The 23,328-nt window shown below is 41.3% G+C and overlaps 2 protein-coding genes across 12 annotated transcripts; one reads left to right on the top strand and one right to left on the bottom strand.

Moving 5' to 3' along the window:
* Positions 1-1,323: 1,323 nt before the first annotated feature.
* Positions 1,324-14,439, top strand: AMN1 (antagonist of mitotic exit network 1 homolog). Of its 2 annotated transcripts, XM_033057594.2 has the most exons (7): positions 1,530-1,668; positions 4,796-4,928; positions 7,677-7,821; positions 8,179-8,396; positions 10,314-10,370; positions 11,290-11,401; positions 11,966-14,439. In XM_033057594.2, exons 1-7 carry the CDS (start codon positions 1,622-1,624, stop codon positions 12,037-12,039), a joined length of 786 nt encoding a protein of 261 aa, XP_032913485.1. In that variant the 5' UTR covers positions 1,530-1,621; the 3' UTR covers positions 12,040-14,439. The 2 variants fall into 2 exon arrangements, with proteins under 2 accessions (XP_032913484.1, XP_032913485.1); XM_033057593.1 differs by lacking the exon at positions 4,796-4,928 and having other exon boundaries at positions 1,324-1,668.
* On the bottom strand, positions 13,775-22,653 carry ETFBKMT (electron transfer flavoprotein subunit beta lysine methyltransferase). Of its 10 annotated transcripts, XM_033057599.2 has the most exons (6): positions 22,389-22,460; positions 21,052-21,118; positions 20,896-20,962; positions 19,475-20,284; positions 16,805-16,935; positions 13,775-16,078 (listed from the first exon to the last, which is right to left on the bottom strand). In XM_033057599.2, the coding sequence occupies exons 4-6, from the start codon at positions 19,792-19,794 to the stop codon at positions 15,714-15,716; spliced, it is 816 nt and encodes a 271-aa protein (XP_032913490.1). In that variant the 5' UTR covers positions 19,795-20,284; positions 20,896-20,962; positions 21,052-21,118; positions 22,389-22,460; the 3' UTR covers positions 13,775-15,713. The 10 variants fall into 10 exon arrangements, with proteins under 10 accessions (XP_032913490.1, XP_032913487.1, XP_032913494.1 ...); XM_033057596.2 differs by having other exon boundaries at positions 20,896-21,118; XM_033057603.2 differs by lacking the exon at positions 20,896-20,962 and having other exon boundaries at positions 19,475-19,921.
* Between the last annotated feature and the right edge of the window lie 675 nt (positions 22,654-23,328).

Genomic DNA, 23,328 nt, shown 5'->3' with positions numbered 1-23,328 from the left:
GGAGAATACCAAGTCTAAAGTGGCATCAGAAGACCTCCCTGATGGACCGTCGGAGTCTGTGGCCACGGATTTGTGCAATGCTGTGGCAAGCTGAGGCGGAATTGTGGTAAAGGGGATCTGAAAATGTGCAAAGTCATTCGGGGAAGTAATGCAGCTGCAGCAGTGTAAAGGACTGCTAGCTGAAGAATTGAGGGTGCTTCAGGCCATGCACCCAACACTGTTACTGTTGCTTTATTGGTCTGTCTTTTTTTATCCCTTATTAAACTCTTAAAATTTTGAGGAGTGAGCTTCGTTTCTCACATCAGGCATCAGCAGCAACCTGTGTTTCTCTTATATATGGATCTTTCAGTTAATCTGGTGAGAACAGGTGTTTCCTTCTGTGAGAATTGATAAAAGATTCATGTTAATCATAAAAGTATTGGGGTTTGTATAAACCAGAATACTAAGGTCTGAAGTGAAGCATGGACACTAGAAAGAGAAAAATATATTATTAAATCATCCTATTTAAAATCCCCATTATGAATACTATGTTTTCTAAATAGCTTGTATCTACTACCAGTTTGCAGAATCAGTCTTTCTGATAGTCTGATAGATTTTGCAAAATCAGACTTCCTGCCTTTGTTTTATCAATGATTGCCTATCTACAAAGACCAGACTTCCCAATTTTTGCCGGTTTTATCTACCAACACCAGATGGTTATCTATGAGACTGACTCTCACCCAGAGACTTTACGGATGCTTATTTCGGCCACCACTGCTTGCTTGGCAAAATTAGGACAACAAAAATCCAAAAATTACAACGAGAGACCATACAAGAAGAGACTGCAAACCAAGGTTCGATGGAGCGTGGAGTGGGCGGTGAGCCCTCACATTTCCCCAGTGCTGTTTTCTCTGTCTATATAAAATAAAACAATCTAAATTCTGCTGAATATCGACACTCTTTGTTTCTCATTTATAACACTTCTGTTAGTCAATCACACGTTCTTTTTGGTAGGGGTAGGTGGTGGCTCCAAAGATGATGATGATGATGATGATGAAGATGTAATATTTTATATACTCACAATGCTGCTAGTTTCTAAGGACTGTGTGGTCTCAAATTACACCACACCATCTAGGCAGAAACGTAAAGAGGAAAAACACAAAAAAAAAAAAAAGAAAAAAAATCAAAACCAAAGACAAAATTAATTGCAGGACGAAAGAGCTGGCAGACAGCAAGCAGGCTGTTACCACTGCAGATGGATGGTGGTAATAGGAAACCCGGTGCTGTGAAATGCCTCCGCCGATGGCAGCAAGGAGGGAAAGGACCCTTAAAATCACTGTGGCCCTTGCCTGATGGCTCCCAGCCTCCCCTGTACTTCTCCCAGGCTTGGGAGAACCCTTTCTCCTAATTATTAAGCTCTGGAAGGGGGGAATGAGAGCCCCGTTCTGGCGGTTGCGGGCTGTTTCAGCACTGCGGGCCGCCTCAGCCGAAGCGAGCCGAGGCGGGCCGGCACCGGGACTACATCTCCCGTCATCCCCCGGCCGCCGCCATCTCGGCACCGACCGCCGGGCCGGGCCGCCGTGCCCGCAGCCCCGCTCCGCGCTGTGTTCCTCGGGCCCCGCCGCATCCCCCGCCCCCCGCTATGAGCTGGGACGGCGCCGGCGAGGAAGTGCGGCTCCTCCTGGACCTGTGAGTGCCGCCCCGACAGCTCCGGCGTGCCCGCCCTGCGAGGGGGCTGCAGCGGGGCAGGGGGCAGGGCTCGCCGGCCTGTGGCGGCCGTGGCGGAGCGGGTGCGGCGAGCGTGGGTGCAGGCAGGGCTCGGCAGCGTTCAGGAGCTGCAGGAGAGGGCGCAGCGTTTGTCAGGGCTGCCCCTTTGGGAGGAGTTACAGGGCAGGTGACGGGGTGACGAGGTTTGCAGAGAGGTGACAGGATGATCCTTGACACCGTGCGGTTGTGGAGCGACCGCTGGGGATCCCTGGCTTCACCTGGGCCTAGGGAGTCCAGTGGATGGTGTTTTGCTCTGAGGTTTTTGGCTAGAAAACAAATTTTCGAACATGATTTGAAGTATTAGAAAACAGGCGTTTTGCTGGACACATGTGCAAGATTTTTCCTCTAAGCGGGTACATTGTGACACTTTACAAGATGTTTGTTCTATAGCGCTCATACGTATTCTTTAAAGTGTTCTTCCTGGCTAATGCATAAATCTCAATTTCCTAGAACGAATTTGCATGCATCCATGTCTTACTGGAAGTCCTTTTGTGGTCCTAGAGGGTCGGCTGAAGGGGTCTCTGGTGGTCCCCAAGTGTCCCCAATGTTGCAAAGGGTGACTTTGCCTTGAACGTCTCTTTAGGGCATGTGTTGCTTCTTGTTACGTAACTTCGGCACAAAAGCCACATATTCCTCATTATCTGTTTATCCACTGGTTCCAGCTACATTTAGCATCCTGTGTGTCTACTTTTTTATTCTTTTATCTGATTTGCTAGTTAGTCTTTAAGCTCTGTCTTGCAACTCCAAGGGGAACTGAAAATTTCTATTCTCTGCATTATCTGTCAATGTCAAATTTGTTTGTGTTCCGGAGGAAGTTAGAAACAGCCCAGGAATAAAATATTTCATTTCAAAGATAGAAGAAAAATAGCTAGCAAAGAGTTAGATTCATACCTTAAAGCACTGAAGATAAGATTATAGTTACCACGGTGTAGTCAATAACTGTTATATAGTTTCCTGTAAAGTAGAATAACTTGAAATAAAAGCGAAAACTTTTATAATTTAAATGATTGTTTAAACTGCAGATCAGTATTGTACTATGAGAATATCAACCAGCTTTTTGAAAAGAACGTGATTAATCTTAATAGCCATCCAAGCTAAATTTAATATGCCATGGTAAGAGACAGTTGGCATAGCTCACATTTATTTGCGTTGGGTTTGGAGTATTTCTGCAAATTTGAACTAAGTAGTTGGTTTAGATTTAGAGGCCCCTTTTACAGCTGCACTAATAAGACAAGCCCCTGCCTTCTGCTCATCATGTTGCACAGATCCTGCCTGTGAGCAGGTTCACATTTGTGGTCTTCAGAGATGATAATAAATGGTGTGTTTATTATCTTTGATAAGAATTTTTCTTTTAGAGGCAAACAACTCTTCTTAATTCCTGGAGTCAAGTAGAGGAATGTTGTATATAGATAAGCTGTTTTATCTCAAAACAAAGAATGTGGATGATATAACCTGTATGTACTGAGACAGAGCTTGGTACAGGCTTCTCTGTTAGTCAGTCAGCCGAGTCCATCCAGCAGTCACTGAGGTTCTGTGAAGGCATGGAATTCTTGCACATCTTGTAGGAATGAGTTAAAGGTGATCCTGGTGTGTGCTTGGGTATATAAAGGTCTCTGCAGGCAAGGCCTGGGTTTAGCTGCCCAGGTTCTCTTTGAAATTTCTCCTGCATGCAGTGTCCTCTGCAGTGACCTACTAGAGGTGCTGCTCTTCCTACACTGTATGAGCTTCAGTGGTTTTTTTTTAATGTGCTGCCATGCTGGACACTTCTTTCTTGCCTTAAGTCTGTGCTGCCCTTCAGATTATAAAGCATTAATATTTTGACCTCTTTGAAGTTTTTATTTGGTGTGAGTTTGTTTTCCTGCAGTTTGGTGGCATTCTGATGCCAGACAAGGTTTTGTTGCAAAACCAGTTGCCTGTAGGGACTCCAGAGCTGTGGTTGTATTGTTTTATTAAATAAGTGTGTGGATCTAATAGCGATAATACCCAGCTATGATGGACAAAAGACTCTGTTAACAGTTCAGAGTTAATTAGTGTATGTTTAATTCAACACGGGCAGCTGCATGGAGTAGTCCCCTAACATGCACTGCAAAGTTACAAGCAATTCCAGAGTCTATTTATTTACAAAAGTTTTAAATATTTATATATTCATAACACTAACATCTCCTATGGTAATTATCTTAAAAGGCCATTAAGCATGTGTAGTTTGCTTCCTGAATTGGGTCGGTGGTCCTTTTTATGGGGTAAAAAGTGAAAATAAGACATTACTTCCTCGTGCTGAACTTACAACACCGCCCCCCCCGTAGAAGACAATACAAATGAGCTCTATGGGATCTCCACTTTCCTCTCTCCCTGACTTTTGAATGGGATTCCAGATGTAAAAGATTTGCAGTTGTCTGTGTTCCTTTAGATCTATTCGGCAGTTTCTCCATTCCTCATTACAAACACAGCTAAACAAACAAAAATGATGAGCAATTAGTTATTTAAATCTGGGATAGCCATCTCCAATCCAGCTTCTTTTAACTAACTACTAACTCTTAATTATTTCCAGCAAAGCCTATCTATCTGCTCCAATTAATTCCAGCAAATCTATCTTGAGCTAAAATCTTAACTTTTCTAAATCTGCATCTTAGTATGTTAAATTTAATTTGGCATTTCTCCAGGGTGCTGCTGCCCCCTGCACTCAGCCACTTGTCCTGGCAGTGTTGTTTCCATGTCCTCAGAGTTTTAGTCGAGGGGATTTTCATTCAGATCAGACACTGAACAGCTCTCACTGCAACTGGGACATCTCAGTTTCTGAGACAACTTGAGGAAGGCACAGAAAATAATGGTTGAGGCTCTGATTTTTGTCTTCAGCTGCTTTGGGAACAGTTTCACAGAAGGATCAGCTTGAAGGGCAACAGCTAAATCAGTGGTAACATGGAACAGCTGAAACTGATAAGGTCTGAGGGGACCATAGCTGGATGCAGAAGATGACAATTAATGCCTTGATTGTTCTAGTTCTACTATCTAATCCCTCTTTTTGATCTACTCTCACTTTCCTTTATTTCAGATGCCTTCAATGTTTTACAAAGAACCTTTCCAGATACTCTGCAGACATTAAGTCATTGCCACCCAATATAAAGGATAAACTGATTAAATTAATGAGTAGGCAAGGGCAAATAACTGATGCAAATATCAGTGAGGTAAGAATCCATTCAAAACTATACTGCCTGTTTTGGGAGGGGAAAGTAGCCTCTCTTGCACACCAGTCTATTCCTGAGTATAGTGTGTTTTGAGATGTTCATGCATCATTTATTATATATATATAATATATATTATATATAAGGGATCTCAGCAGGTTTTTAGAATTCTGTTGTTAGAATTCTATTGACATTAGGCACACAGTCTCCATAGAATTTATTTAAATTTAGGTTCCTTGAAATATAATGATGGCAGAGCTGGAAATCGATAGTTCAAGTTCTCCCATCCCTTTTGCACCCTGATGTGTGTCAGTGTTTCGATATAACACCAGTTAATGACTTTTCTTCAGCTGTAAATTCAGGGGCACATCTGTTTTCCTATCTGTTTGCTGTTATATTGTTCAGCCTCAAAGGGAGGCGTGAGAATTAAGGGAAGCTAGAAGTTGGCCTTGGTGAAACAGAAAATGAATGACTCCCTGTGCATTCCTGCTTTGATTTGTAACTCAAGAGACAAATATTATCAGTTTCTCAGAGTCATCATAGTAGAGCCAAGACAGAGACAGAAGCACTGTGGAAAACTTACAAACAAAACAATTTAGCTTTAGATAAATTGATTTTGTGCTTACACAAAATAAGTCTTTGAGTAAAATCAAATTCTTATTAATTTATCTTATTTTGGAAAAATTGACTGGACAAAATGTGGTTTAGGCTAGCTTTTCAGTAAGGAATAATTTCAAAACATCCTAGGAGATTATATGATTAAAGCCATATGATTGTATGTGTATGAATGCACAAAATCCATTAGGATATTTTTAGTCTGGAAAAGACTTTAGTTTACAGACTTTTCTGCTGTCTCTTTCTGAAGTCTCCTCTGTATTTGTCTTCATTCAGCAGTTGATCGGTGCCTTCTCTTGGACCCTATTTTCCATGTGACTCTGGGAAACTCTACTCTGGTTCTCTTTTTATTCTTGTCCAAATTTGTCTTACCATGGATGTTTTTCCCCCTTACTCTGCTTTTTGCTTGGAGCAGCCATCCACATGTACCCCAAACTCCTTATTTTAAATCTCTTTTACCATGAAGTTTGATAAAACCATCCAGCACATGTCCATAGAATATAACCCTGTGTTTTTAAATGTCTATTTTTGTGTGCTGCATCCAGACAGCTCTTTGTCTATCTAAAAATCATACATATTTGCAAAACAGCCAGTTTTCCTTGTAGTATCTTTGTTGTACCTTGTTAGAGTGAACAACAGGAGGATTAGGCCTTTAACAAACCTAACAAACTGTGCTGTTACCTTTGCTAGTTTGTGGAAATTTATGTTCTATCCCTGGGAGCTAAGGAAGGGAGTGACATGCTAAAGGGAGTATATGGCTATTGTATTGTATTGAAATCTGAGGCCTCCCACTGCTTTGGGTCTAACTTTTGTGATAGATGTGGTTTGTGCTAACTAAATTGTAACTATGTTAGCAAAATTGGACTCATATCAATGGAAAATAATTGTTACAAAGCAGAAAAAGGAAATGGTGAGACAAAGCAGATGGAATCCTCTAGATGTTAGGTGGGAGTAGTAGGATGTAGGTTTGACAAGCAGCATCTAGAAATAAAAAGTTTCGACCTTGGAATGGGCCAAATTGGGATGATTCCAGGCATGGAACTTGAATAAGGTTTTATTTTGGGAACATATGCTTAGTTACAGAACCCCAAGCTTAGTGTGCTTGTGCTAGCTGCGAGGTTCCACAGCGGACACTGATGAAGACAAAGAGCCTTCATCAGAAATAAAACCCTCAAAAGGATGAGAGACCCCTAACTACTAGTAGACATGCACAACACAGCATAGTGATGTAGATTTTAGGAATAGAAACTAGGAGGAGCTTTCCAGAAAATTCTATATTAACATGTATTAGCATATAGTATATAAGTGGGATTTTTAGCTTGATTGGTTCATGAGGAAGGGCAGGCCCCTCCCCATACCCCCAGTCAGTTTTGCTTATGCTTTATTCAAAGCTCAAGTATGCTAAATTACTCACTGCCAAATTTTGTATATACTCAAATATATGTATCTAATATAGTTTGATTGTATTCATTTATATATAATTGTTGCTGTGAAAAAAATTGCTGCTAGTTGTTTGATAAATTGGACAAATAGAACATCATTCATAACACTTCCATGGGTATTCTCTTGGGAAAGATTTCGCAAAAATTCCAGTCTGGGTCTTGTGGGAATGAAAGATCTCATTTAATGAGGATTTGGTACCTCTTCATGGTATGGTAATGAAAGTGCTTGTTTATGAGGAAAAGAGTGTTTGTGAGTGAGAAAAATACTTTGGGGAGAAAATGCCTTCCAAGTATCACTCTTACCTGTTACGCAGGTTGAAGTTTTGATCACAGTCAGTATTTTTTTTTTTTTTTGCACTGCAGTGTTGTGCCCCCAGAGTTGTGGTAGCAAGTGTTAGAGCATTGTCCTGGGTACACATGGAGCAAGTGAACCACCAAGATTGTATTTCCATCGTTTAAATAGCAGTATTCATGTGTTCCTACTCTGTATGTCACAGTAACAGTTCATGCTGTCAGGAGCTGAACTGTTGGCTCCTGTAGACCAGATTTTCTTTAGTTTTTAGTTCCTAGGACTGGTAACCCCACCCTCTATTGCAAACTTCTGTATGATGTCTAATATTGCAAGTGTTTTCTATAAAAATGCACGTTTGGTGGCATAGCAGAGTTTGACTGAAATGGTGGGTTTTCATTACAGGTACTGCACCCTTCTGTGGAATCTCTGGACCTCCGAGACTGTGATATTTCAGATAATGCGTTATTGCAGCTTTATAACTGCAAGCAGCTGAAAAAAATCAACTTAAATTCTTGCAAGGAGAGCAGATTTGGAATTACTTCAGAAGGTGTGTTATCTGTGCACTGGGATCTTATTTCTGGTTTATTTTTCTTGTTAGATTGGAATAAATTGCAAAGAAAATATCTAGGGTAAATATTGCTTTAAAAAAAATCCCCAATGCCACCCCAGTACTAATTAAAAGTCGCTCCAGTGGTGTAAATTTCAGGCCTAGAGCACTAATTATCTTAGGACAGAGCTATCGGGTTACTCTCTTGTTAGATTTCTGCTAAAACCGTGCTATGCTCTATGTTTTCCACTTTATCTAAATTTTTCCTTCCTCAAAACTTGTTCTAGAGCCTTTGGACTCAGCACGGTGGTTATGTTAAAAAATGAATAACTCTTTCAAGTATTGTTTCTTTGGCAGGGGTCATAGCACTGGCCTTATCCTGTCCTTACCTGCGTGAAGCATCCTTCAAAAGGTGCTGTGATATAACTGACAGTGGAGTTCTGGCGCTTGCACTCAACTGCCAATTCCTACAAATAGTGAACCTGGGCAGCTGCTCAGGCATCACGGATGCATCTCTGCAGGCACTGGGAGAAAACTGCAAATTTCTTCACAGTGTGGACTTCTCATCTACTCAGGTAGCTAAGGTGGCAATTGGCCATTGATTTTAGTTTGTTTCTTTTTGGATTGTCATCAGGGGATCATTTTAACTCTGCTCTTGACAAGATTTAGGACTGCAGTTTACTTCTAATTTCTGCCTCTTAAGGAAAAGGAAAGGTATACTTTGCTTATTGGTGACTGGAAAAATACACATTTTGGTATTAGAGCATGTATGGTGAACTAAAGATAAACTTTTGTTAGAATCTGCTTAGGGTGTTTTTTTTTTTTACAATATTTATTTAGTGCAATCATTTTCTTAAAGTTGTAAATTAATCAGAAATATTCCATTTAAAGAAAGTAGAATCTTGGACAGATTATTGTCTGCTTTCAGTTAGAACAAACTGATATGGGTAATAATCTAGGATGTCAAACAATACAAGCCCCTAGTAGAAGTAATCACTCCGTAATTAAATGATATTTTAGGAGTGATTGTTCTTGTCAGAGTTATGTTGCAGAGTCAACACTGAAAGAATGGCATTTTAAATGTCAGAAATGGCAGGGAAGAGATTTAACAACAGTATTTAGCATGAGAAGGGGGAGACGAGCTGCAAAAGCAATCCTGTAACGTATTTCATAATTACAGTGAGATAATGAATCGAGGGAAAGGTTTTTTGCAGTAAGTGTAGCTTTCAATTGACACTGATTGTTGCCCGGCAGAGAGACACGAAACAACTAGGTTGTTTAGTGCGGTGCTTTATTGAGGGCCCTGGGGTCTGAGGACTAGCGTCCAAAGTCAGAGCCCACCGTTCCCCTTTTTCGTCAGGTTTTTATATCCTTTTACAAAGTGATCTACATACAGAAGTACACATTCTTCAAGACAATACAGTTACGTAAATCTTGTAGATATTATCTCTAAAAGTCATAAATTCTACACACTTGTCTACTCAAAACTATAGGTTACCCCCCTTTAATCCCCCTTGCTTGTCTTCCCACCACCAGAACCCTTTATCATTGATTATACATTAACCTTTATCATTTATTATTTCACTGTGTTCTGCATGCTCTACTAGATCCTTTAATTATTAGTTTGTGGTTCTTAGTACATTCCCAGGTCTGTTTCCCAGGCCTGTTTCCCAGGACCTACTTGTGAACTGCTGCTTTCTAAGCCTTAGCATAACTACTGCTATTGCTATATCTACATTAGTTCTTTTCCTCGTTATTTCGGTATCATGATGGTGAGTAATTATGTTGAATGTGAGTCCAGTCCAGCATTCACAATGAAATGTCATTTCTGGAAATCATGTAAGAGATTCTTATCTTAGATGGTATTCTTCTTTTGATTTTTCCAGAAGTAGAGTATCAAGAGAGTCTTAATATTTTGTTTGGTAATTTTTATTTATTGCCATTTAACTCTCATTTCTCCAGACTTTCTTCACTGCTTTTTTTATTTCCTTGCCTCTCTTCTTTTATAGAAAATAGCTATTTCCTTGTGTGCATTTAAAATGAGGTAAAAGATTCTTGAGTAACTACATGTTTACACTTTTTCTTTTTACTTTTCTGCTATGATTATGTTTTTTCCCCAACCAAGTTGGTCTAGGTAGAGCAGAAATGCTTTTTAAACCTATAAATTAGAAGTGCTGTGCTCTGACCATATTAGTGTACCCACAGTTAAATGAGACAAGGAAGCTGCAGAAATAGCAGTTACATGGTTGGAAACATCCTAGCAGAAAGCCAGGCTGGATCAGGTGGCAGGAAAATGAAACACTATTTAATAGAATGAAAAAAACCCTCACGTTGGATAATGTTCTCTACTAGTTTAGCTGGGAAAAAATACTGTAGTGTTAAGTGTATTCACTGACTGCAGGGAGTGAATAAATGAATATGATTTTCACATCCAAATAGCTGTTTCAATTTTGAAAAAAAAGAGCTGTAATCCATTGTGTTTTTTTCTTCAGGTAACAGATGATGGCGTTGTAGCACTAGTGAGTGGAAGATGTTCAAAGAATTTAAAGGTAACTGACTTAACCTAATAAAGGGATGAGCAAAAGAAAATACCTGCATTTTAAAATCATTTTTTAAAAATTAAATTTATTTTAAAATTATTTTTATTATTATTATCAGCAGCATTATGAGGGAGAGTTTTACTGACTGACCTTCATTTTCTGTCTTCTTTCAAGATCCTTGGAGTTTATTAATTGGAAAGACTTCCGAATAAGACAATTTTTTTTACTTTTACCCTATGATCTCCAAAATATATTTTACCAAATCCTAATTTTGCTAGATTTGATGGTCTTTTTTTCTGCATTTCTTCTTATGTGTTGTATTTATTGATAAGTAAGGCAATTGAGAGGAGGGGGAAAAAATTGGTAATAATCTATTTCTTTATTCTGCTTTTAATCTTTTCCTAGCATGTACAAGAGGCAGTAGTTGTACAGCTGCAGAGAAATTAAGAAAAGAGCAGGGTTTAGTCTAATCTTGAACAGTTCTTTGATTCCTTTTAGGAATCATGTAGATAAATAGAAATATGAGAAATTTCAGCAGAGGCTATTTTGGGAAATTGTGGGAAACACCAGAATTTAGTTTGGGTTCTGTTTTCCTGGACATGCAGTTGGTAGGAGAATGTCATAGGCAAAGTGATGGAACTCAAACACTGTGGAATCTCATTGAAGAGTTTACTCAGATGTCTTGAATAGTATGTGTGTATTGGGACAATTCAGCTTTATATTTTTAGTTTACACTCTCTACAGAAAAGCCGTCATAATTTTCCTTAGGGTGTTTTCCTGCTCTGTACAGGACCACATATGAGGTCAATGCACAGAGGTCATGATTCCTTCTGGCTGGGGACTCTGGCATGGGTTGGGCAAAGGAAAGCTTTGCCTCTGAAACTCTGGGTGCTCTGACAGGCTGTTGTCATTCCTGTGTTGCTAACAGGAGATCCACATGGAGCGCTGCGTGAATCTGACAGACGTCGCTGTGGAAGCCGTCCTTACTTGTTGTCCCAAGATACACATTTTTCTGTTCCATGGATGCCCACTGATAACAGGTAGATCTAATCACAAGAAGGTAATTACTTGCTGTTCATACCTTCTTGCTTTCTGAAAAGCACACTGTACTCCATAAGTAATCCCAAACAAAGAATAACTTAGATAAAATAATCATCACACACTGAGATTTTTCAAAGCAAGGTAGAGTTATATTTTGAAATGTGGCAGCAGCCTTCAAAGAGGGGAATTTTTTTGTTTTTTGTTTGGAAATGGTATTTTTTTCTCCTTCAGCATGCTGATGAAGATCCAAGGACTTCAGAAAAACATTAGTGTCTTAAACACCTGCTCTATTCCAAAAGTGTGGAACAGCATCCATTCAAGAAACAGTGGAATGGAGTAGGACATGGGTGTTAACTTCTGTTGGTTGCTGATGCTTTACAGTTAGGTGATTAGAGAAAGAACCACGAGTGTTTGGATTACTACAATGTATCTGAAGTGTGATATTGTGATAGCAAAAGAAGCATAAATGCAGATATAGAGTTCCTTTACTGTGCTGTGTACCTATTAGAACACCACCTCTATATTCTGAACGGATAACAAGAAATTCCTTTGTTCTTTTTCAGATCGTTCCAGAGATGCTTTAGAGCAGCTCATCATATCGAACAAAATCAAGCAACTAACATGGACTGTTTACTGATTATTTATCCTGTACGTGTGAGGGTCATGTTTACAGGTGGGAGAGCTCCTTCAGCAAACAAGCACCTGGAGAATTAGCTGGTGGCTCCTGTGCCACCAGGTTGCATCCCTCCTGCTTCCCACTGGAGGTCTCCGTTGCCATTCCAGTCTTTGCCTGTGAGCCTGGGCTTCCCCATTGTCTCTCCTTGGAGCCCTGTCTGTCTTTGCATTGATCATACTTCATTAAGGGGAAAGTTAAACTATAATTAATATTACAGGGCCGTTGCTCAGGCTTCATGAAGTGTTGGATTTGGCTGCTTAGTATCCTTTAGCAACTTAGCTATATGTACAAACCCAGTTTAGGTAAGTCTGCTTTCTGAGTTCTGTATTCTGGGATGGTACTTGGAACTGCAAGTACTGAGACCAAACGTAACATTGTTACACAGAAATGTCTGTGTGATGTTGGGAGTTTAATCTAACAAAATTCAACAGACAGAACTGGTGAATGGAGGTGGCATTAACAGCAATAAAAATGTACTTTCAATAGTTACAGAGAATCTCCTTTCACCGTGTGCTTTTGCTAGGTCTGGAATAAAAAATGTAGGTACCTTTCTTCTGATGTTACTGATGCTGCAGATTTCTGTTCTTACTTACCATCAAATACTTGCTGGATTTTTACACATCTGAAACTACAGCTCATGAATGTGTAAACATAAACTTGCTTTGGAATTGTTATGGTGACTTTACAAATTTCAGGGTAGTAGCTATGACCAAGGAAAGGACTTTATATATGGGCAAATATTTAATTTGTTCTGGCTTTTGCCTGTGTTCCTACATGAAAATCCTTTTAGGGAACAAAACACTGGTACTTGTAAGTGTACCTGTGAGTGAAATAGGACCAAACGTAGTGTCTGAGCACATAAATCTCAGGATGGTAGAGTGTGTGTTCTGCTGTATGCAGTTCATTATATAGCCAGTGGCCCCCAGAAGCTGAAAATATAAATAAATTGATTGTTCAGTTATAGTAATATTAAAAATAATTTTTGAATGTAGAATGAGTTTATTACATGATGGAGCAGTGCTCTTGTCACAATTATAAGACATGTTCCTTGGCTTTTTTGAACCACCATAACCTGTAGAGAGAATTCTATGATTTCTGCATTAAGCTCCCTGATGCCAGCTGTTTTAGCTTTGTAAGGGCATGGTGCACACTGGGTTCATCCTCTGGATCTGGAAGTAGGAGGGTTTAGCTAGTGTGGTGTAATGTGGATTTGATGACATTTGGAAACCTAAAGAGTTTAGGCAACCATAAGGGATGTGTTTACTTTACTGTTTAACTTTTGTCATAGCCACACCTAAGTGTTGCAGAAATAAACCAGTCTTATACTAATCTATTTAAAGTTCTAATTGCATGGAAGGTAATTTTGGTTGCCAATATTAAAGGGTATTTTGATGATCTTTGTTCTTCTGTTGATTATATGGTTTATGAAAGTGCAAATCTATTTAGAAAAATTGTTCAGGTGTAAGTAAAAGTGTATTTTTCCAAGATCGGCACCTAAATCCCTTACTCTTGTTGCAGCTCAGCCCAGTGGTGAATTTGTTCCTATGATCCCTGTGGGTATGACTGCACCAGTACAAACCATTGGTGCAAGGAGTTGGTTTTACTACAGTAGCCACAAGCATCTTGGAGCTGTCACTGCAGCAAATCCTTGCACCAGATAGATGTCTAATAACCTAATCTACCAGGTTTTATTTCCTTTTTTTTTTTTTTGCTGAGGAGTAGTTTATTGTTATGCCCTGTGGAATTCCTGGGATCAATCACTGTCCATCATTCCTGTGAACGCTTGGACAATAAATCTGTGTTGCACTATTGTTGATATTGAGTCATACAGCTGTTTGGGCAGCTCTCTGAAACAGTACTACTGTTGACCTCAGTGGCAAGGTTTGCCTTTTTTTCCTTGTTGATATAACCTTGGATTTGTCATGTTGAAGGCAAATACAGCTTATACTGTGTCCTTAAGTGTGCCTGTATATTCACCATCTTCCCCTACAGCCTCTTCTCAGTGTGTAACTTAGCGGTACATCCTCACCTGATGCTTAAAAAGCTGTAAAACACTGCAACAAGGTAACACTGTAGTTTTAGGTTTGAAAGGTTAATATAAGTTATTTTAAATCCTTTACCCTTAGTGTTTGAGTCTGCCCTTCGGTGTTTAATATTTATGTAACTCCACTGTAATGTTCTTTGGTTTACAGTAATTTTCAATTACTAAAATGTTTACTGGCGCTAGGTGAAGTGGGAGAAGAACCTCATGGATATGTTTACCACTTTGTATTCTCTATTGTTTGGATATTGTTGTTGTAAGCCTTGCAGAATGTTCACATATTGTTCTGAAGATTAAAATTTAGAAGTTGGCTGTTTGAATAGTTGTGAAAACTTTTTGGATTATAGAACCATGTATACCTGCCTGTGTTCCTAAACCTCCTCCTTCATGAATACCATGGTTTTCTGAGTGATTACCACATGCTTTTTCACATTTTTAAGCTTCCACCACAGAATGTGGCAGGGAGAGAGTTGTAGGTGCACTGTGTTCTATGGTGCAGTTATTAGCTCCTCATCACTGCTTGTTCAATAATGGACTGCTAAAGTTGACACTTCCTGTAAGCATTGACTTCTCTGGAAGCATTGGTTTTTTTCTTCAAATGGCTACAGTTACAGCATCTGACCTGAGAATCAGATTTTTTTTTACCATGTTTGACAGAGGAAACTGGTTCTTAGGTGGCAGATAAAATAAGAATGATTCTGGAGTTTGTCCAGCATCTCCTCAAAAGAAGAGCAAAATAATAATATCAGACTTTTATTCCCTGTTTTTATTTAGATACCCTCTGTTTGTCACAGAAGTAAAGACTTCTTCATCGCTCAGCAGCTTCCCAAGGTGATAGATTGCCTGGTATACCTTTGCAAAGGATAATGTGAGGGAATGTAGATCATTTTACCCTACTCTTAATGGGATGAAGTTACCCCATAGCTGGTACTATTTATTCACTTTCCGTTTATTAAAGCTTTTACACTGGCTGGCAGTCAAGAAGCAGATTGGGTGCATCTCCTACATAAGCACTCTGGCAGTTTCAAGGAAGAGGAAATTCTTATTACAGAGGGAAAGGAGGAGAATCAAATTAGTTACTTTGACATTCAGAAGAGATGACCAGAAAAAGAGCAAGGCACTTCAAGTTGAGCATATTATGAGCTAATAATCTAGTGGAGAATTTTTTGGAGGACACCAATAATTTAGTATATTTAGAAATTTTCTATAAATTAGCTGCAAAAGCTTATGGAAACAGTGCAGTAGTCCTTCAGCCACAGCACTCTCCCCACAGCAGTATGCTGGACATCCAAAACATTTCACAGTAATGTCAGCAAGATACAAATATACATGGGAAACATCAAGCATGCAAACTCCTACATGTAAGTTGTCTGTAGATCTGCACTTCAGCACAGGCCCCTTTGAACACAGTTTGCATGTAGCTTTTACCTCAAATTGAGAAAAAAACTCAGTGAGTATAACGGGAATCAGTCCAGTCAAGGTCCAGTAAGCTGCTTTACTTTAACAGATAACGTTCCCTGTTTAATTCCCATTTTCATTTTATATACCTGCAGAAAGCCAACCAAGTGAGACAAAATCCCATAGAAAGGCAGCTTCAAGAGTTGTCTAAGCTGTTTGAGGGCTGGTAACTCCAGACAATACTTGATGTTAGCCCGTAGTTTTCTTGTCTTGTATGCTCAGGCAGTGAATATTCTATAACTTTGTGCAGCTGACTGTGAATGCTGTGGCTTAAAAACTGATGTCTGCCAGGGTCACCAATCAGCACTTCAGTCTGGTGAATCCTGATGCACTTCTGCAGCCAGTGATGCAGACCATTAGCAAGCTGTTCATCATAAAACATATCTCCTAGAACTATGAGGTCCCAGTTGCCAGCCTCTGAATTGATGATGTTCTTAATGGTGATAGGGAAGGGATTCAGGTGGTTGAGTTCACAGTTCAAGATCATTGCCATTCCTGCAACTGAAGAAAAGTCATAGGAAAATTAAAGTTACATTTTTGGGCGGTGTGCCAGCCAGCCCCCTTACATATTTCTGTGACACACCTTTCAGTTTTGTCTCTCAAATGTTTTTGTTCATCCTCTCTAGGGGGCTTCCACAGATTTTATTATGAGTTAAAATCTAGCATGAAGTGGTAAAATTTTATCCTCATCATACCGTGACACAGGGAAGAAGTATTCCTAGAACGGATACCAGTGGAAACCAATAATGGAATTGAAGTAGAATGTAATAACTGCCTTAATCTATGGATATCCTTCCTTCCTAACTAATGAGTAATTAAATTATGAATAAACTGTATTCATAAGTCAATTACGGAAAGACAAAGTCTAGAGGAAAAAGGCAAAATCTAGGTCCTGATGAAAGTACAAGAGAATGCTATGGTCCTACAGAGAAGCCAATTTGCTGCTTGTACTTGGAGTTCTCATTCAAACCAGCTGTGATGGTGTATGGGCAACACTTGACAGACACTTTCCTGTTTGTTCTAAGGATATATCTATGAAGATATACCTGAGCCAAGAGAGGCTGGTACAACCCAGCTTCCAATACTGGCAAAACCCATTCCTCTTTTTAGCATTCCTGGGATTCTGTTTGGAACTTGAATTTCTTCCAAATGGAGAGAAGAAAAGTCTGTGTTAAAGATGCTTTAAAAATTAGTATCTTTACACTGAGATGAAAAGAAAAGCCTTACTAGGGTCAATGTCATTGGCAAGGACTTGGGCTGCACCACTCATCACAGCAGCTATTGCTGTTGCTCCACATCCACTTCCAAGATCCAGAACCGATCGCCCTTTAACCACATGTGGGTTATCTAAAATATACCTGAAAAAGAAAAGGTGTTAAAGCAGAGAACAAGATCACACAAATTTCTCAGGTTTACATTACACTGCATAAGTTTCTTGCCAAACATGTAATGAAGTGTGGCACCTAACACTGCTCCACATGTGCAGCTGCCATGAAACTCCTTGTCTCAGATGATATAAAAATCAAGAACCATAATTTTCTCCTTTATTCCTCCCCCACCCACAAACAAAAAGAAATTCAGACAAGTAAGCAACATTTTATGTCAATCAGCTCATTTTCTGACAGGTGAGCTTATCTGTTTGTTAGATACAAACTGGTAAGTAGATGCTTCTGGTAACTAGAATTCATCAGAATGCATGAGAAATAGAGTAAGGATTTGTAGAAATTAAAAGCAATCTGACTGAACAAACATGATGCATTTACAGCTAATATGATGCCCACCTATCAATCTGAAACATTGCTTATACAACTGCTTGGAAGAAAGGGAATTTCTCCTCTTTTTTTCCTGAACCATGCACCTAGAGATGCAAATACTTTGAGACTGCTTGGAGTTGTTCCTGAGTAGCAACAGGAAAAAGAATAGAGCTGTGATAAGTAAAAAGGGTATCCTCATCTAACTGCTGACACCTGCCAAGAGAAATCCTGAAAAACCTTTAGACTGGAAGTGGAGAACTGACACAAGGTAAGAAGCAGTTATTGTTAAATACTATGAATCATATTTTAACCATTGCAGAGGATTCAGAACTTGAACAGCTGCCTTGAAATTCAATTGGCTGCAAAGGGGAAAGCCCCAAGTGTCAGGGAGAAGCGCTCTGGGTTAAATTAATTACTGCAAACTGCCATAATTTTACTACCAATTTCCATAACTTCTTTTGAAGTAGAAACAAGAAAGGATTCTACATTTGTGTTATCTGCTGACAGGGAAAGTGATGGCTGACGCTTCACAGAGTGCTAGAGGTAAGCACAGCTTTTGCGGGGGGATTCCAATGCAGATAACTGTAACAGAAATTTAAGACTGGTGTGCCTTGGGAAAGGATGGATGGAAATGCCTGGAAGCACCAGCAGGAATGGCACCAGGAGCCTAGTAAACTTGTCAAGTGCAAGACATTTGTGTCAAGACTCAGATGTTTAACAGCATTCCCCTAAGGCCATCGCTCCCCTAAGGACAACCCTTAGTTTACCACTAGGACCAAGGACAGGTGTGGGATCTCCACAGAAGTGCTGCATTTCTCCTTTCTAGGGGCTCTGCTTGGATTTGCCATGACTTTCCATTAGACATTTTTGTAGGGCATGATGCAGCCCTAATGCTTGCTTCCAGCTGAGTGGTTACTGAGTTACTGCTGCTGATTGTGGTGGCTCAGGACAGCTGGATGCTGCTGTATCCCCTGGCACAGCGCACACAGTGTCTCTGCTCTCCTGGGTTAATGAAGAATATTGGATTACACCAAGAGTAGCAGCTTGAAACAGGAGACTCCTGATGCTGTGTAAACACCAACTGTGAAAACAGGACAGTTATGGAGACAACCCTATGTTTTTCTGCTCCCTTTTTACTCTTCAAAATTATGCAACTGATTTCTGACATGTCTTAATACATCAAATCAGTGCATAAACAGTAAGAGAATAAAGTAATTAAATGCCAGATAATTATTATTGCTACCCAAATATCTGAACGTACAAAGCATATAATAACAAATGAAGAAATTAACCAATCTATTTTAAATAACCCATGTTTAGGAGCGCTCTAGTTCATCTACATGGCAGGCTAATCAACTCATAATTTAACAGTAAGACTCATCTTTTACCTGGTCAAAACTGCCTTCTTACTTATGCTTTCTTGCAGAAAAACAGTAACGCCCCAATTCAGATTCTTCCCTTTCATCTATGTGGGGACTCTCTGACAGCTTGTTCTCTGCTGTAAAAATTAAGATTTTTTTTCCTGTTGTTTAAGTGAGAGATTTCATTTTACAAAATAACTGTTAACTAGTTCTTGAGAATCAGGAGAATTAAAGACATTTTGACAATCAGTGTCCAAAATCAAAACGTGGCTTCTGATGTGACTAAAAGCCACAATAAGTCTGCTGAAATCCTAGATGAGGAGAGCAATTCAGGGTAACCAGCACTCCAAGTGCATCAGCATTAAACTTATTTTTCTCAGCAGACCAGAGGCACATCCACACTCCTGTCTGTCTCCAACAAAAAACCCACACACATTATGACAAAACAGCAATCCTCTTGTTTGGAGTGATAGAATTAAACATCTCACTAGGTTTTGATGGCAACTGCACAGCCCTTCCATGGCTGCAAATTGACCCCATTGTCAGCACATGCGTGACCACTGAATATAACAAATTTCTAATTAAAAGACACAAGTTATTTTACGCAGCAGGTACTGGAACTCACTGCCAGACAGCAGAGATTGGGACACTCCAGTGTAAACAGAGAGGAGAATGGATAATGCAGATAGGCAAAGAGACATCACTAGGAATTGCTGCAAACAGAGCCAAGTCTGACATCCTAGGACACTGGACTTACTGGCTTGGTGAATTGTGCCACATACCTGGAGAGGGCTTGGCCTCCTGGCCAGTAAATTGCCCAGAAGGGGTCCCCATAAGGCCACAGGTCAGGCTTTTCTCTCCAGAACCTGCAGCGAGGGGTGAGGAGGCGCAGCCGGATCTCTGGTGTGAGGTGCCCACTGTTGGTGACCTCGGTGTTCTCCTCCAAAAATGCTCTCACCTCAGGGTCCAGAGACTTGACTGTGCTCCAGTGGCAGCAGCGCTTCCAGCATAGAGAGGGGCCTCCCCTCCTGCTTCTCCACACCTTGGCAAGGGTGTTCTGCCTGCCCAAAAGGAGCAGCTGCTTCCAGCCACGGAAGGCCATGCTTCCCCAAGGACAACAGCCTTCCCCAGGAGAGCTCGAAGCACAGCTTTTCTGCAGTAAGTGGTGAGGCACAAAGCTTGAAACAAACTCACAGGATGTGTTTTTTCATAGTGATGGATGACAATTCCTGAAAGGAGAAAAATGCTTTGTAAGTGATGTTTCTTCAGTGACTTCCAAGCTTTGCACCACCAGGAACTTCAAGAAGAGATCCCTCTTGTGCATTGTGCATTACCCCTGCCCAGTCTTAAGTCTGAAAGAAATGGTATTTGAGGAAGAAGCTATCAAGAGACCCATTCACAAGAGTACTCTAAACTTATCCAGTGAGAAACAACCAGTTAGTGGGACAGCTGATAGAGCTAAAAATTAAATGTGCAACCTTTTAACATCTCTCTCCCTCTGCCCTGAAGATACACACAAAGCAATCTACTCCCATTTAGGGTTCATCCATTGCATCTTCAGATTTTGCAGGAAGACTCTGGCATTGCAGGGCCTGTGGACATAGCAATCGTTAAATCAGTAGGTTGCTTGAAGAGACACCATTAATTACCAGTTTTATAATGATGATGCATCTTTAATACAAAAACATCTTTGTAAAGGCAAGCAATTAAAGGATTTCCTCTCCCTAGAGTTTATCAATCCACCAGCTCAAAAATTGACAAAAGTAGAAAATAAACAAAACAAAACAAATCTTAACCAGAATAGTCCAAATTTATTGCATTTCACTGTATTTTAAAGGATTGGTTAGTCCTATGGTGCAATAGTCTCATGTGGATGCTGTCAGCTGCAGAAGAAAGCAGGCCTCCAACCCTGTAGCCCACTCTGACAACTATATAAACATGCTCCAAGCTGTCTGAAGAGAGAAACTGAATCCAACACATTTAAATTAAGTTTTAAAAAGGTGATATATTCAGACAGGACGGCCTTCTAACACCACTCAAGATGTGAGTACACTTCACACAAGCAGTGAAGGAGAACAGAAGATGAGTATCTCAGAGTTTAGATTCATTTAAGAATCAAGAGAATGGAGAGTGGAGAGGTACAGCAGTGCACTGAGAGGCAAAGGAAGAGCCTCTCAGCACTTCATCACCAAACTTTCCTCACCTGCCTTCTCTTGCAGACCCTGGGCCTTTCCTATGCTGATCCTGCGAGTACACAAGGAAGAAGAGGCCTGAAGGGAGAGGAAATGTTTTCCAGCCTTCCTGCTTAGATCTCCTTCACCCATCAATAAGTATTTCTGTATCTTTTTTCCTTCCTCACCTTGCTCTCTAATTTCTTTTCAATAATTCAGACTTTCTTGCTTCAGGGCACAGCTTTTGAATCTCCCCTGAAATGACAACCAGGGAAACATTTCAGGCCTGTGCTTCCACAGCAGCAAGACTGCAAGTACAAACAAACAAGAAACCAAACTCATTGTTTTGTAATTGTTTTCTCTCTTCTGCAGTGGTTTTCACAAACCAGCAGAATGATGCATGAAGAAAAACAACTTTCATCCCAGCCTGACAATTTTTCACAACAGAAGGGTCATGGACAAGTTCTCCATCCAACAGCTGCGCAGGTTGTCCTTAAAACTAGACAAAGGGACAACAGGAAGGATCTGTCAATGAAACAGTCTTACCACTTTGTAATTCATTAGATCAGTTTCTCTTTATTTGTCTATATCTTTGGAAAAGAATTCATACATGTTTAGTGGTATTTTTGTTGTGTGCTGGTCTCTGCTTTAAGAATTGGCTTTAGTTTCATCACTTACTAAAACGTTAAGCTGTAACTTCACACTTTGCTATTTAGGCTGATACTCCCACTAAATCTTTGTTTAAATCATTGGCTAGAGGCTTTATGTTTCTATTACAAATAAATACACACGATCAAACATTTTGCATTTTTCCACACTGGAGAATGCCATTCAGCAGAGTCCATGTAATTAATGAATGCAATTAGCAAATGCCTTCTTTCTTGAAGGCAGAGCTCTATAATCCTCATCTGCCTAAGGGAAGCATGATGTTAACTGCAATCAATTGGAGAGATAATTCTTGTCAGCAAATGCTGTATGCTAGCTTTTCTCCACGAATTGTTGCAAATTAGCAGGGCCGAGATTCTGTAGCGTTTATTTGCCTGTCACAATGATTACTCTCCTGAAATTAATCATTGGTACAGAAACACCTGCCAAGAGCTCAGTGCTCAAGATGCCAAACTGAGCTTAAGTGCTTAGTGAGGGAAGGCATCAGGATGGGCACCCCTGTGTTTGACACTCCTGGCCCGCCTATTTTCCTGGGAATAAATTCAGGATGGATAGCAGGATAGATATCCCTGTGTTTGGCACTCCTGGCCTGTCCATCTTACAAGGAATAAAATTAGAATGAATAGCAGGATGGATATCCGATGTCCCTGCATTTGACACTACTGGCCTGCCTTACTATAAATCAGTGGGCAAATAGAACTTGGACAAGAAGACAAAACGTACCAAAACATATAAGATAAACCTTACCTCCCCCCACAAAAAAACCCCAAACCCTCAAACCCAAATTTCCATGCAATTTAAGCTTTTTTTTTTTTTTTTTTTTTTAGGCACCAAGAGCTGCCCCAAGAGCCCGCCGCACCTTCTCCTCGGGGGATGCCAGCCCTACCCACGCCCGCTCCTGCGCGGGAGGCAAACGCGGCCGGGGCCGCCCGCCGCCATCGCCGCTCGCCCGCCGCTGGGCTTCCGCGGCAAGGCGGCCGCCGGCCTTGGGAGCATGGGCGGCTCCCGGCCGGGGCCAGGGCACAGCCGGGCCCGCCGCCCGGCCCGGCCGGAGCCCCGGCGCGCACGTACCTGCTGCTGCCGCCGCCGCGCTCCCGGGGCCGGGCCAGGCCGCGCTCCCGCCCGCCAGCCCGCCTTAAAGCGGCAGCGCCGGAGCGCCCGCACCGCCCGGCCTGCCCGTACCGCCTGCACTGCCCGCACAGCCCGGCCTGCCCGTACCGCCTGCACTGCCCACACTGCCCGCACTGCCTGCACCGCACCGCCCGGCCTGCCCCCACCGCCTGTACTGCCTTGCACCGCACTCCCCGCACCGCCGCCCAGGCCTCGCTGCAGCTCGGGCCGGCTCTCCTTCCCGTCCTGCAGCCGCTCCCAGTGTAGACCCCTGCGCGGTGCCGTGGGCTTGCTCCGCTCCTAATGCTCTTGAAAGGCTTTTCTGAAAGCCGTGCGGCGATGTGAACTGGCCCTGTGTTTAAAAACGGTGATAAAAATCCACGCGGGAAAAGGAGCAATAACACAAGTCCCAGTTGAACAGCAGGGAAAATGAGGGGGTTTTCCCCCCTTTGCACATCAGATCCAGGGCATTGTCAGTCCGGTGTGGCCCAGGGAAAGCTCTCCAGCCCCTAGGACACGGCAGCAGCACTACCGCAGGCAGCGGCTCTCTGCCTTCTCCTCTGCACGTTCCCGTTCCACGGGCTCCATCGCTCCCGTCCATGCTCCTGCTGCTCCAAGGATCCCTTCCTTTCTCCCCCTAGACCCTGTCCGGCGTGGGCAGGAGGGCGGGGGCTTCCCTCCCAGCCCCG

The sequence above is a fragment of the Catharus ustulatus genome, chromosome 4 (assembly GCF_009819885.2).
Source record: "Catharus ustulatus isolate bCatUst1 chromosome 4, bCatUst1.pri.v2, whole genome shotgun sequence".
Classification (NCBI taxonomy): domain Eukaryota; kingdom Metazoa; phylum Chordata; class Aves; order Passeriformes; family Turdidae; genus Catharus; species Catharus ustulatus.
The sequence above is the reverse complement of the archived record's forward strand: the minus strand, read 5'-3'. Positions and strand labels throughout refer to the sequence as shown.

Excerpts from the sequence above, each read along its gene's own strand:
- AMN1 (XM_033057593.1), top strand. The coding sequence starts at position 1,411 with ATGAGAGCCCCGTTCTGGCGGTTGCGGGCTGTTTCAGCACTGCGGGCC. Across the intron at positions 7,822-8,178 it reads ATTTGGAATTACTTCAGAAG|GGGTCATAGCACTGGCCTTA; the intron begins GTGTGTTATCTG and ends TTTCTTTGGCAG. Across the intron at positions 8,397-10,313 it reads TGGACTTCTCATCTACTCAG|GTAACAGATGATGGCGTTGT; the intron begins GTAGCTAAGGTG and ends TTTTTTCTTCAG.
- ETFBKMT (XM_033057605.2), bottom strand. The coding sequence starts at position 19,794 with ATGGCCTTCCGTGGCTGGAAGCAGCTGCTCCTTTTGGGCAGGCAGAAC. Across the intron at positions 16,936-19,474 it reads GGAGGCCAAGCCCTCTCCAG|GTATATTTTAGATAACCCAC; the intron begins GTATGTGGCACA and ends TTTCTTTTTCAG. Across the intron at positions 16,079-16,804 it reads TGCCAATGACATTGACCCTA|TTGCAGGAATGGCAATGATC; the intron begins GTAAGGCTTTTC and ends ACTTTTCTTCAG.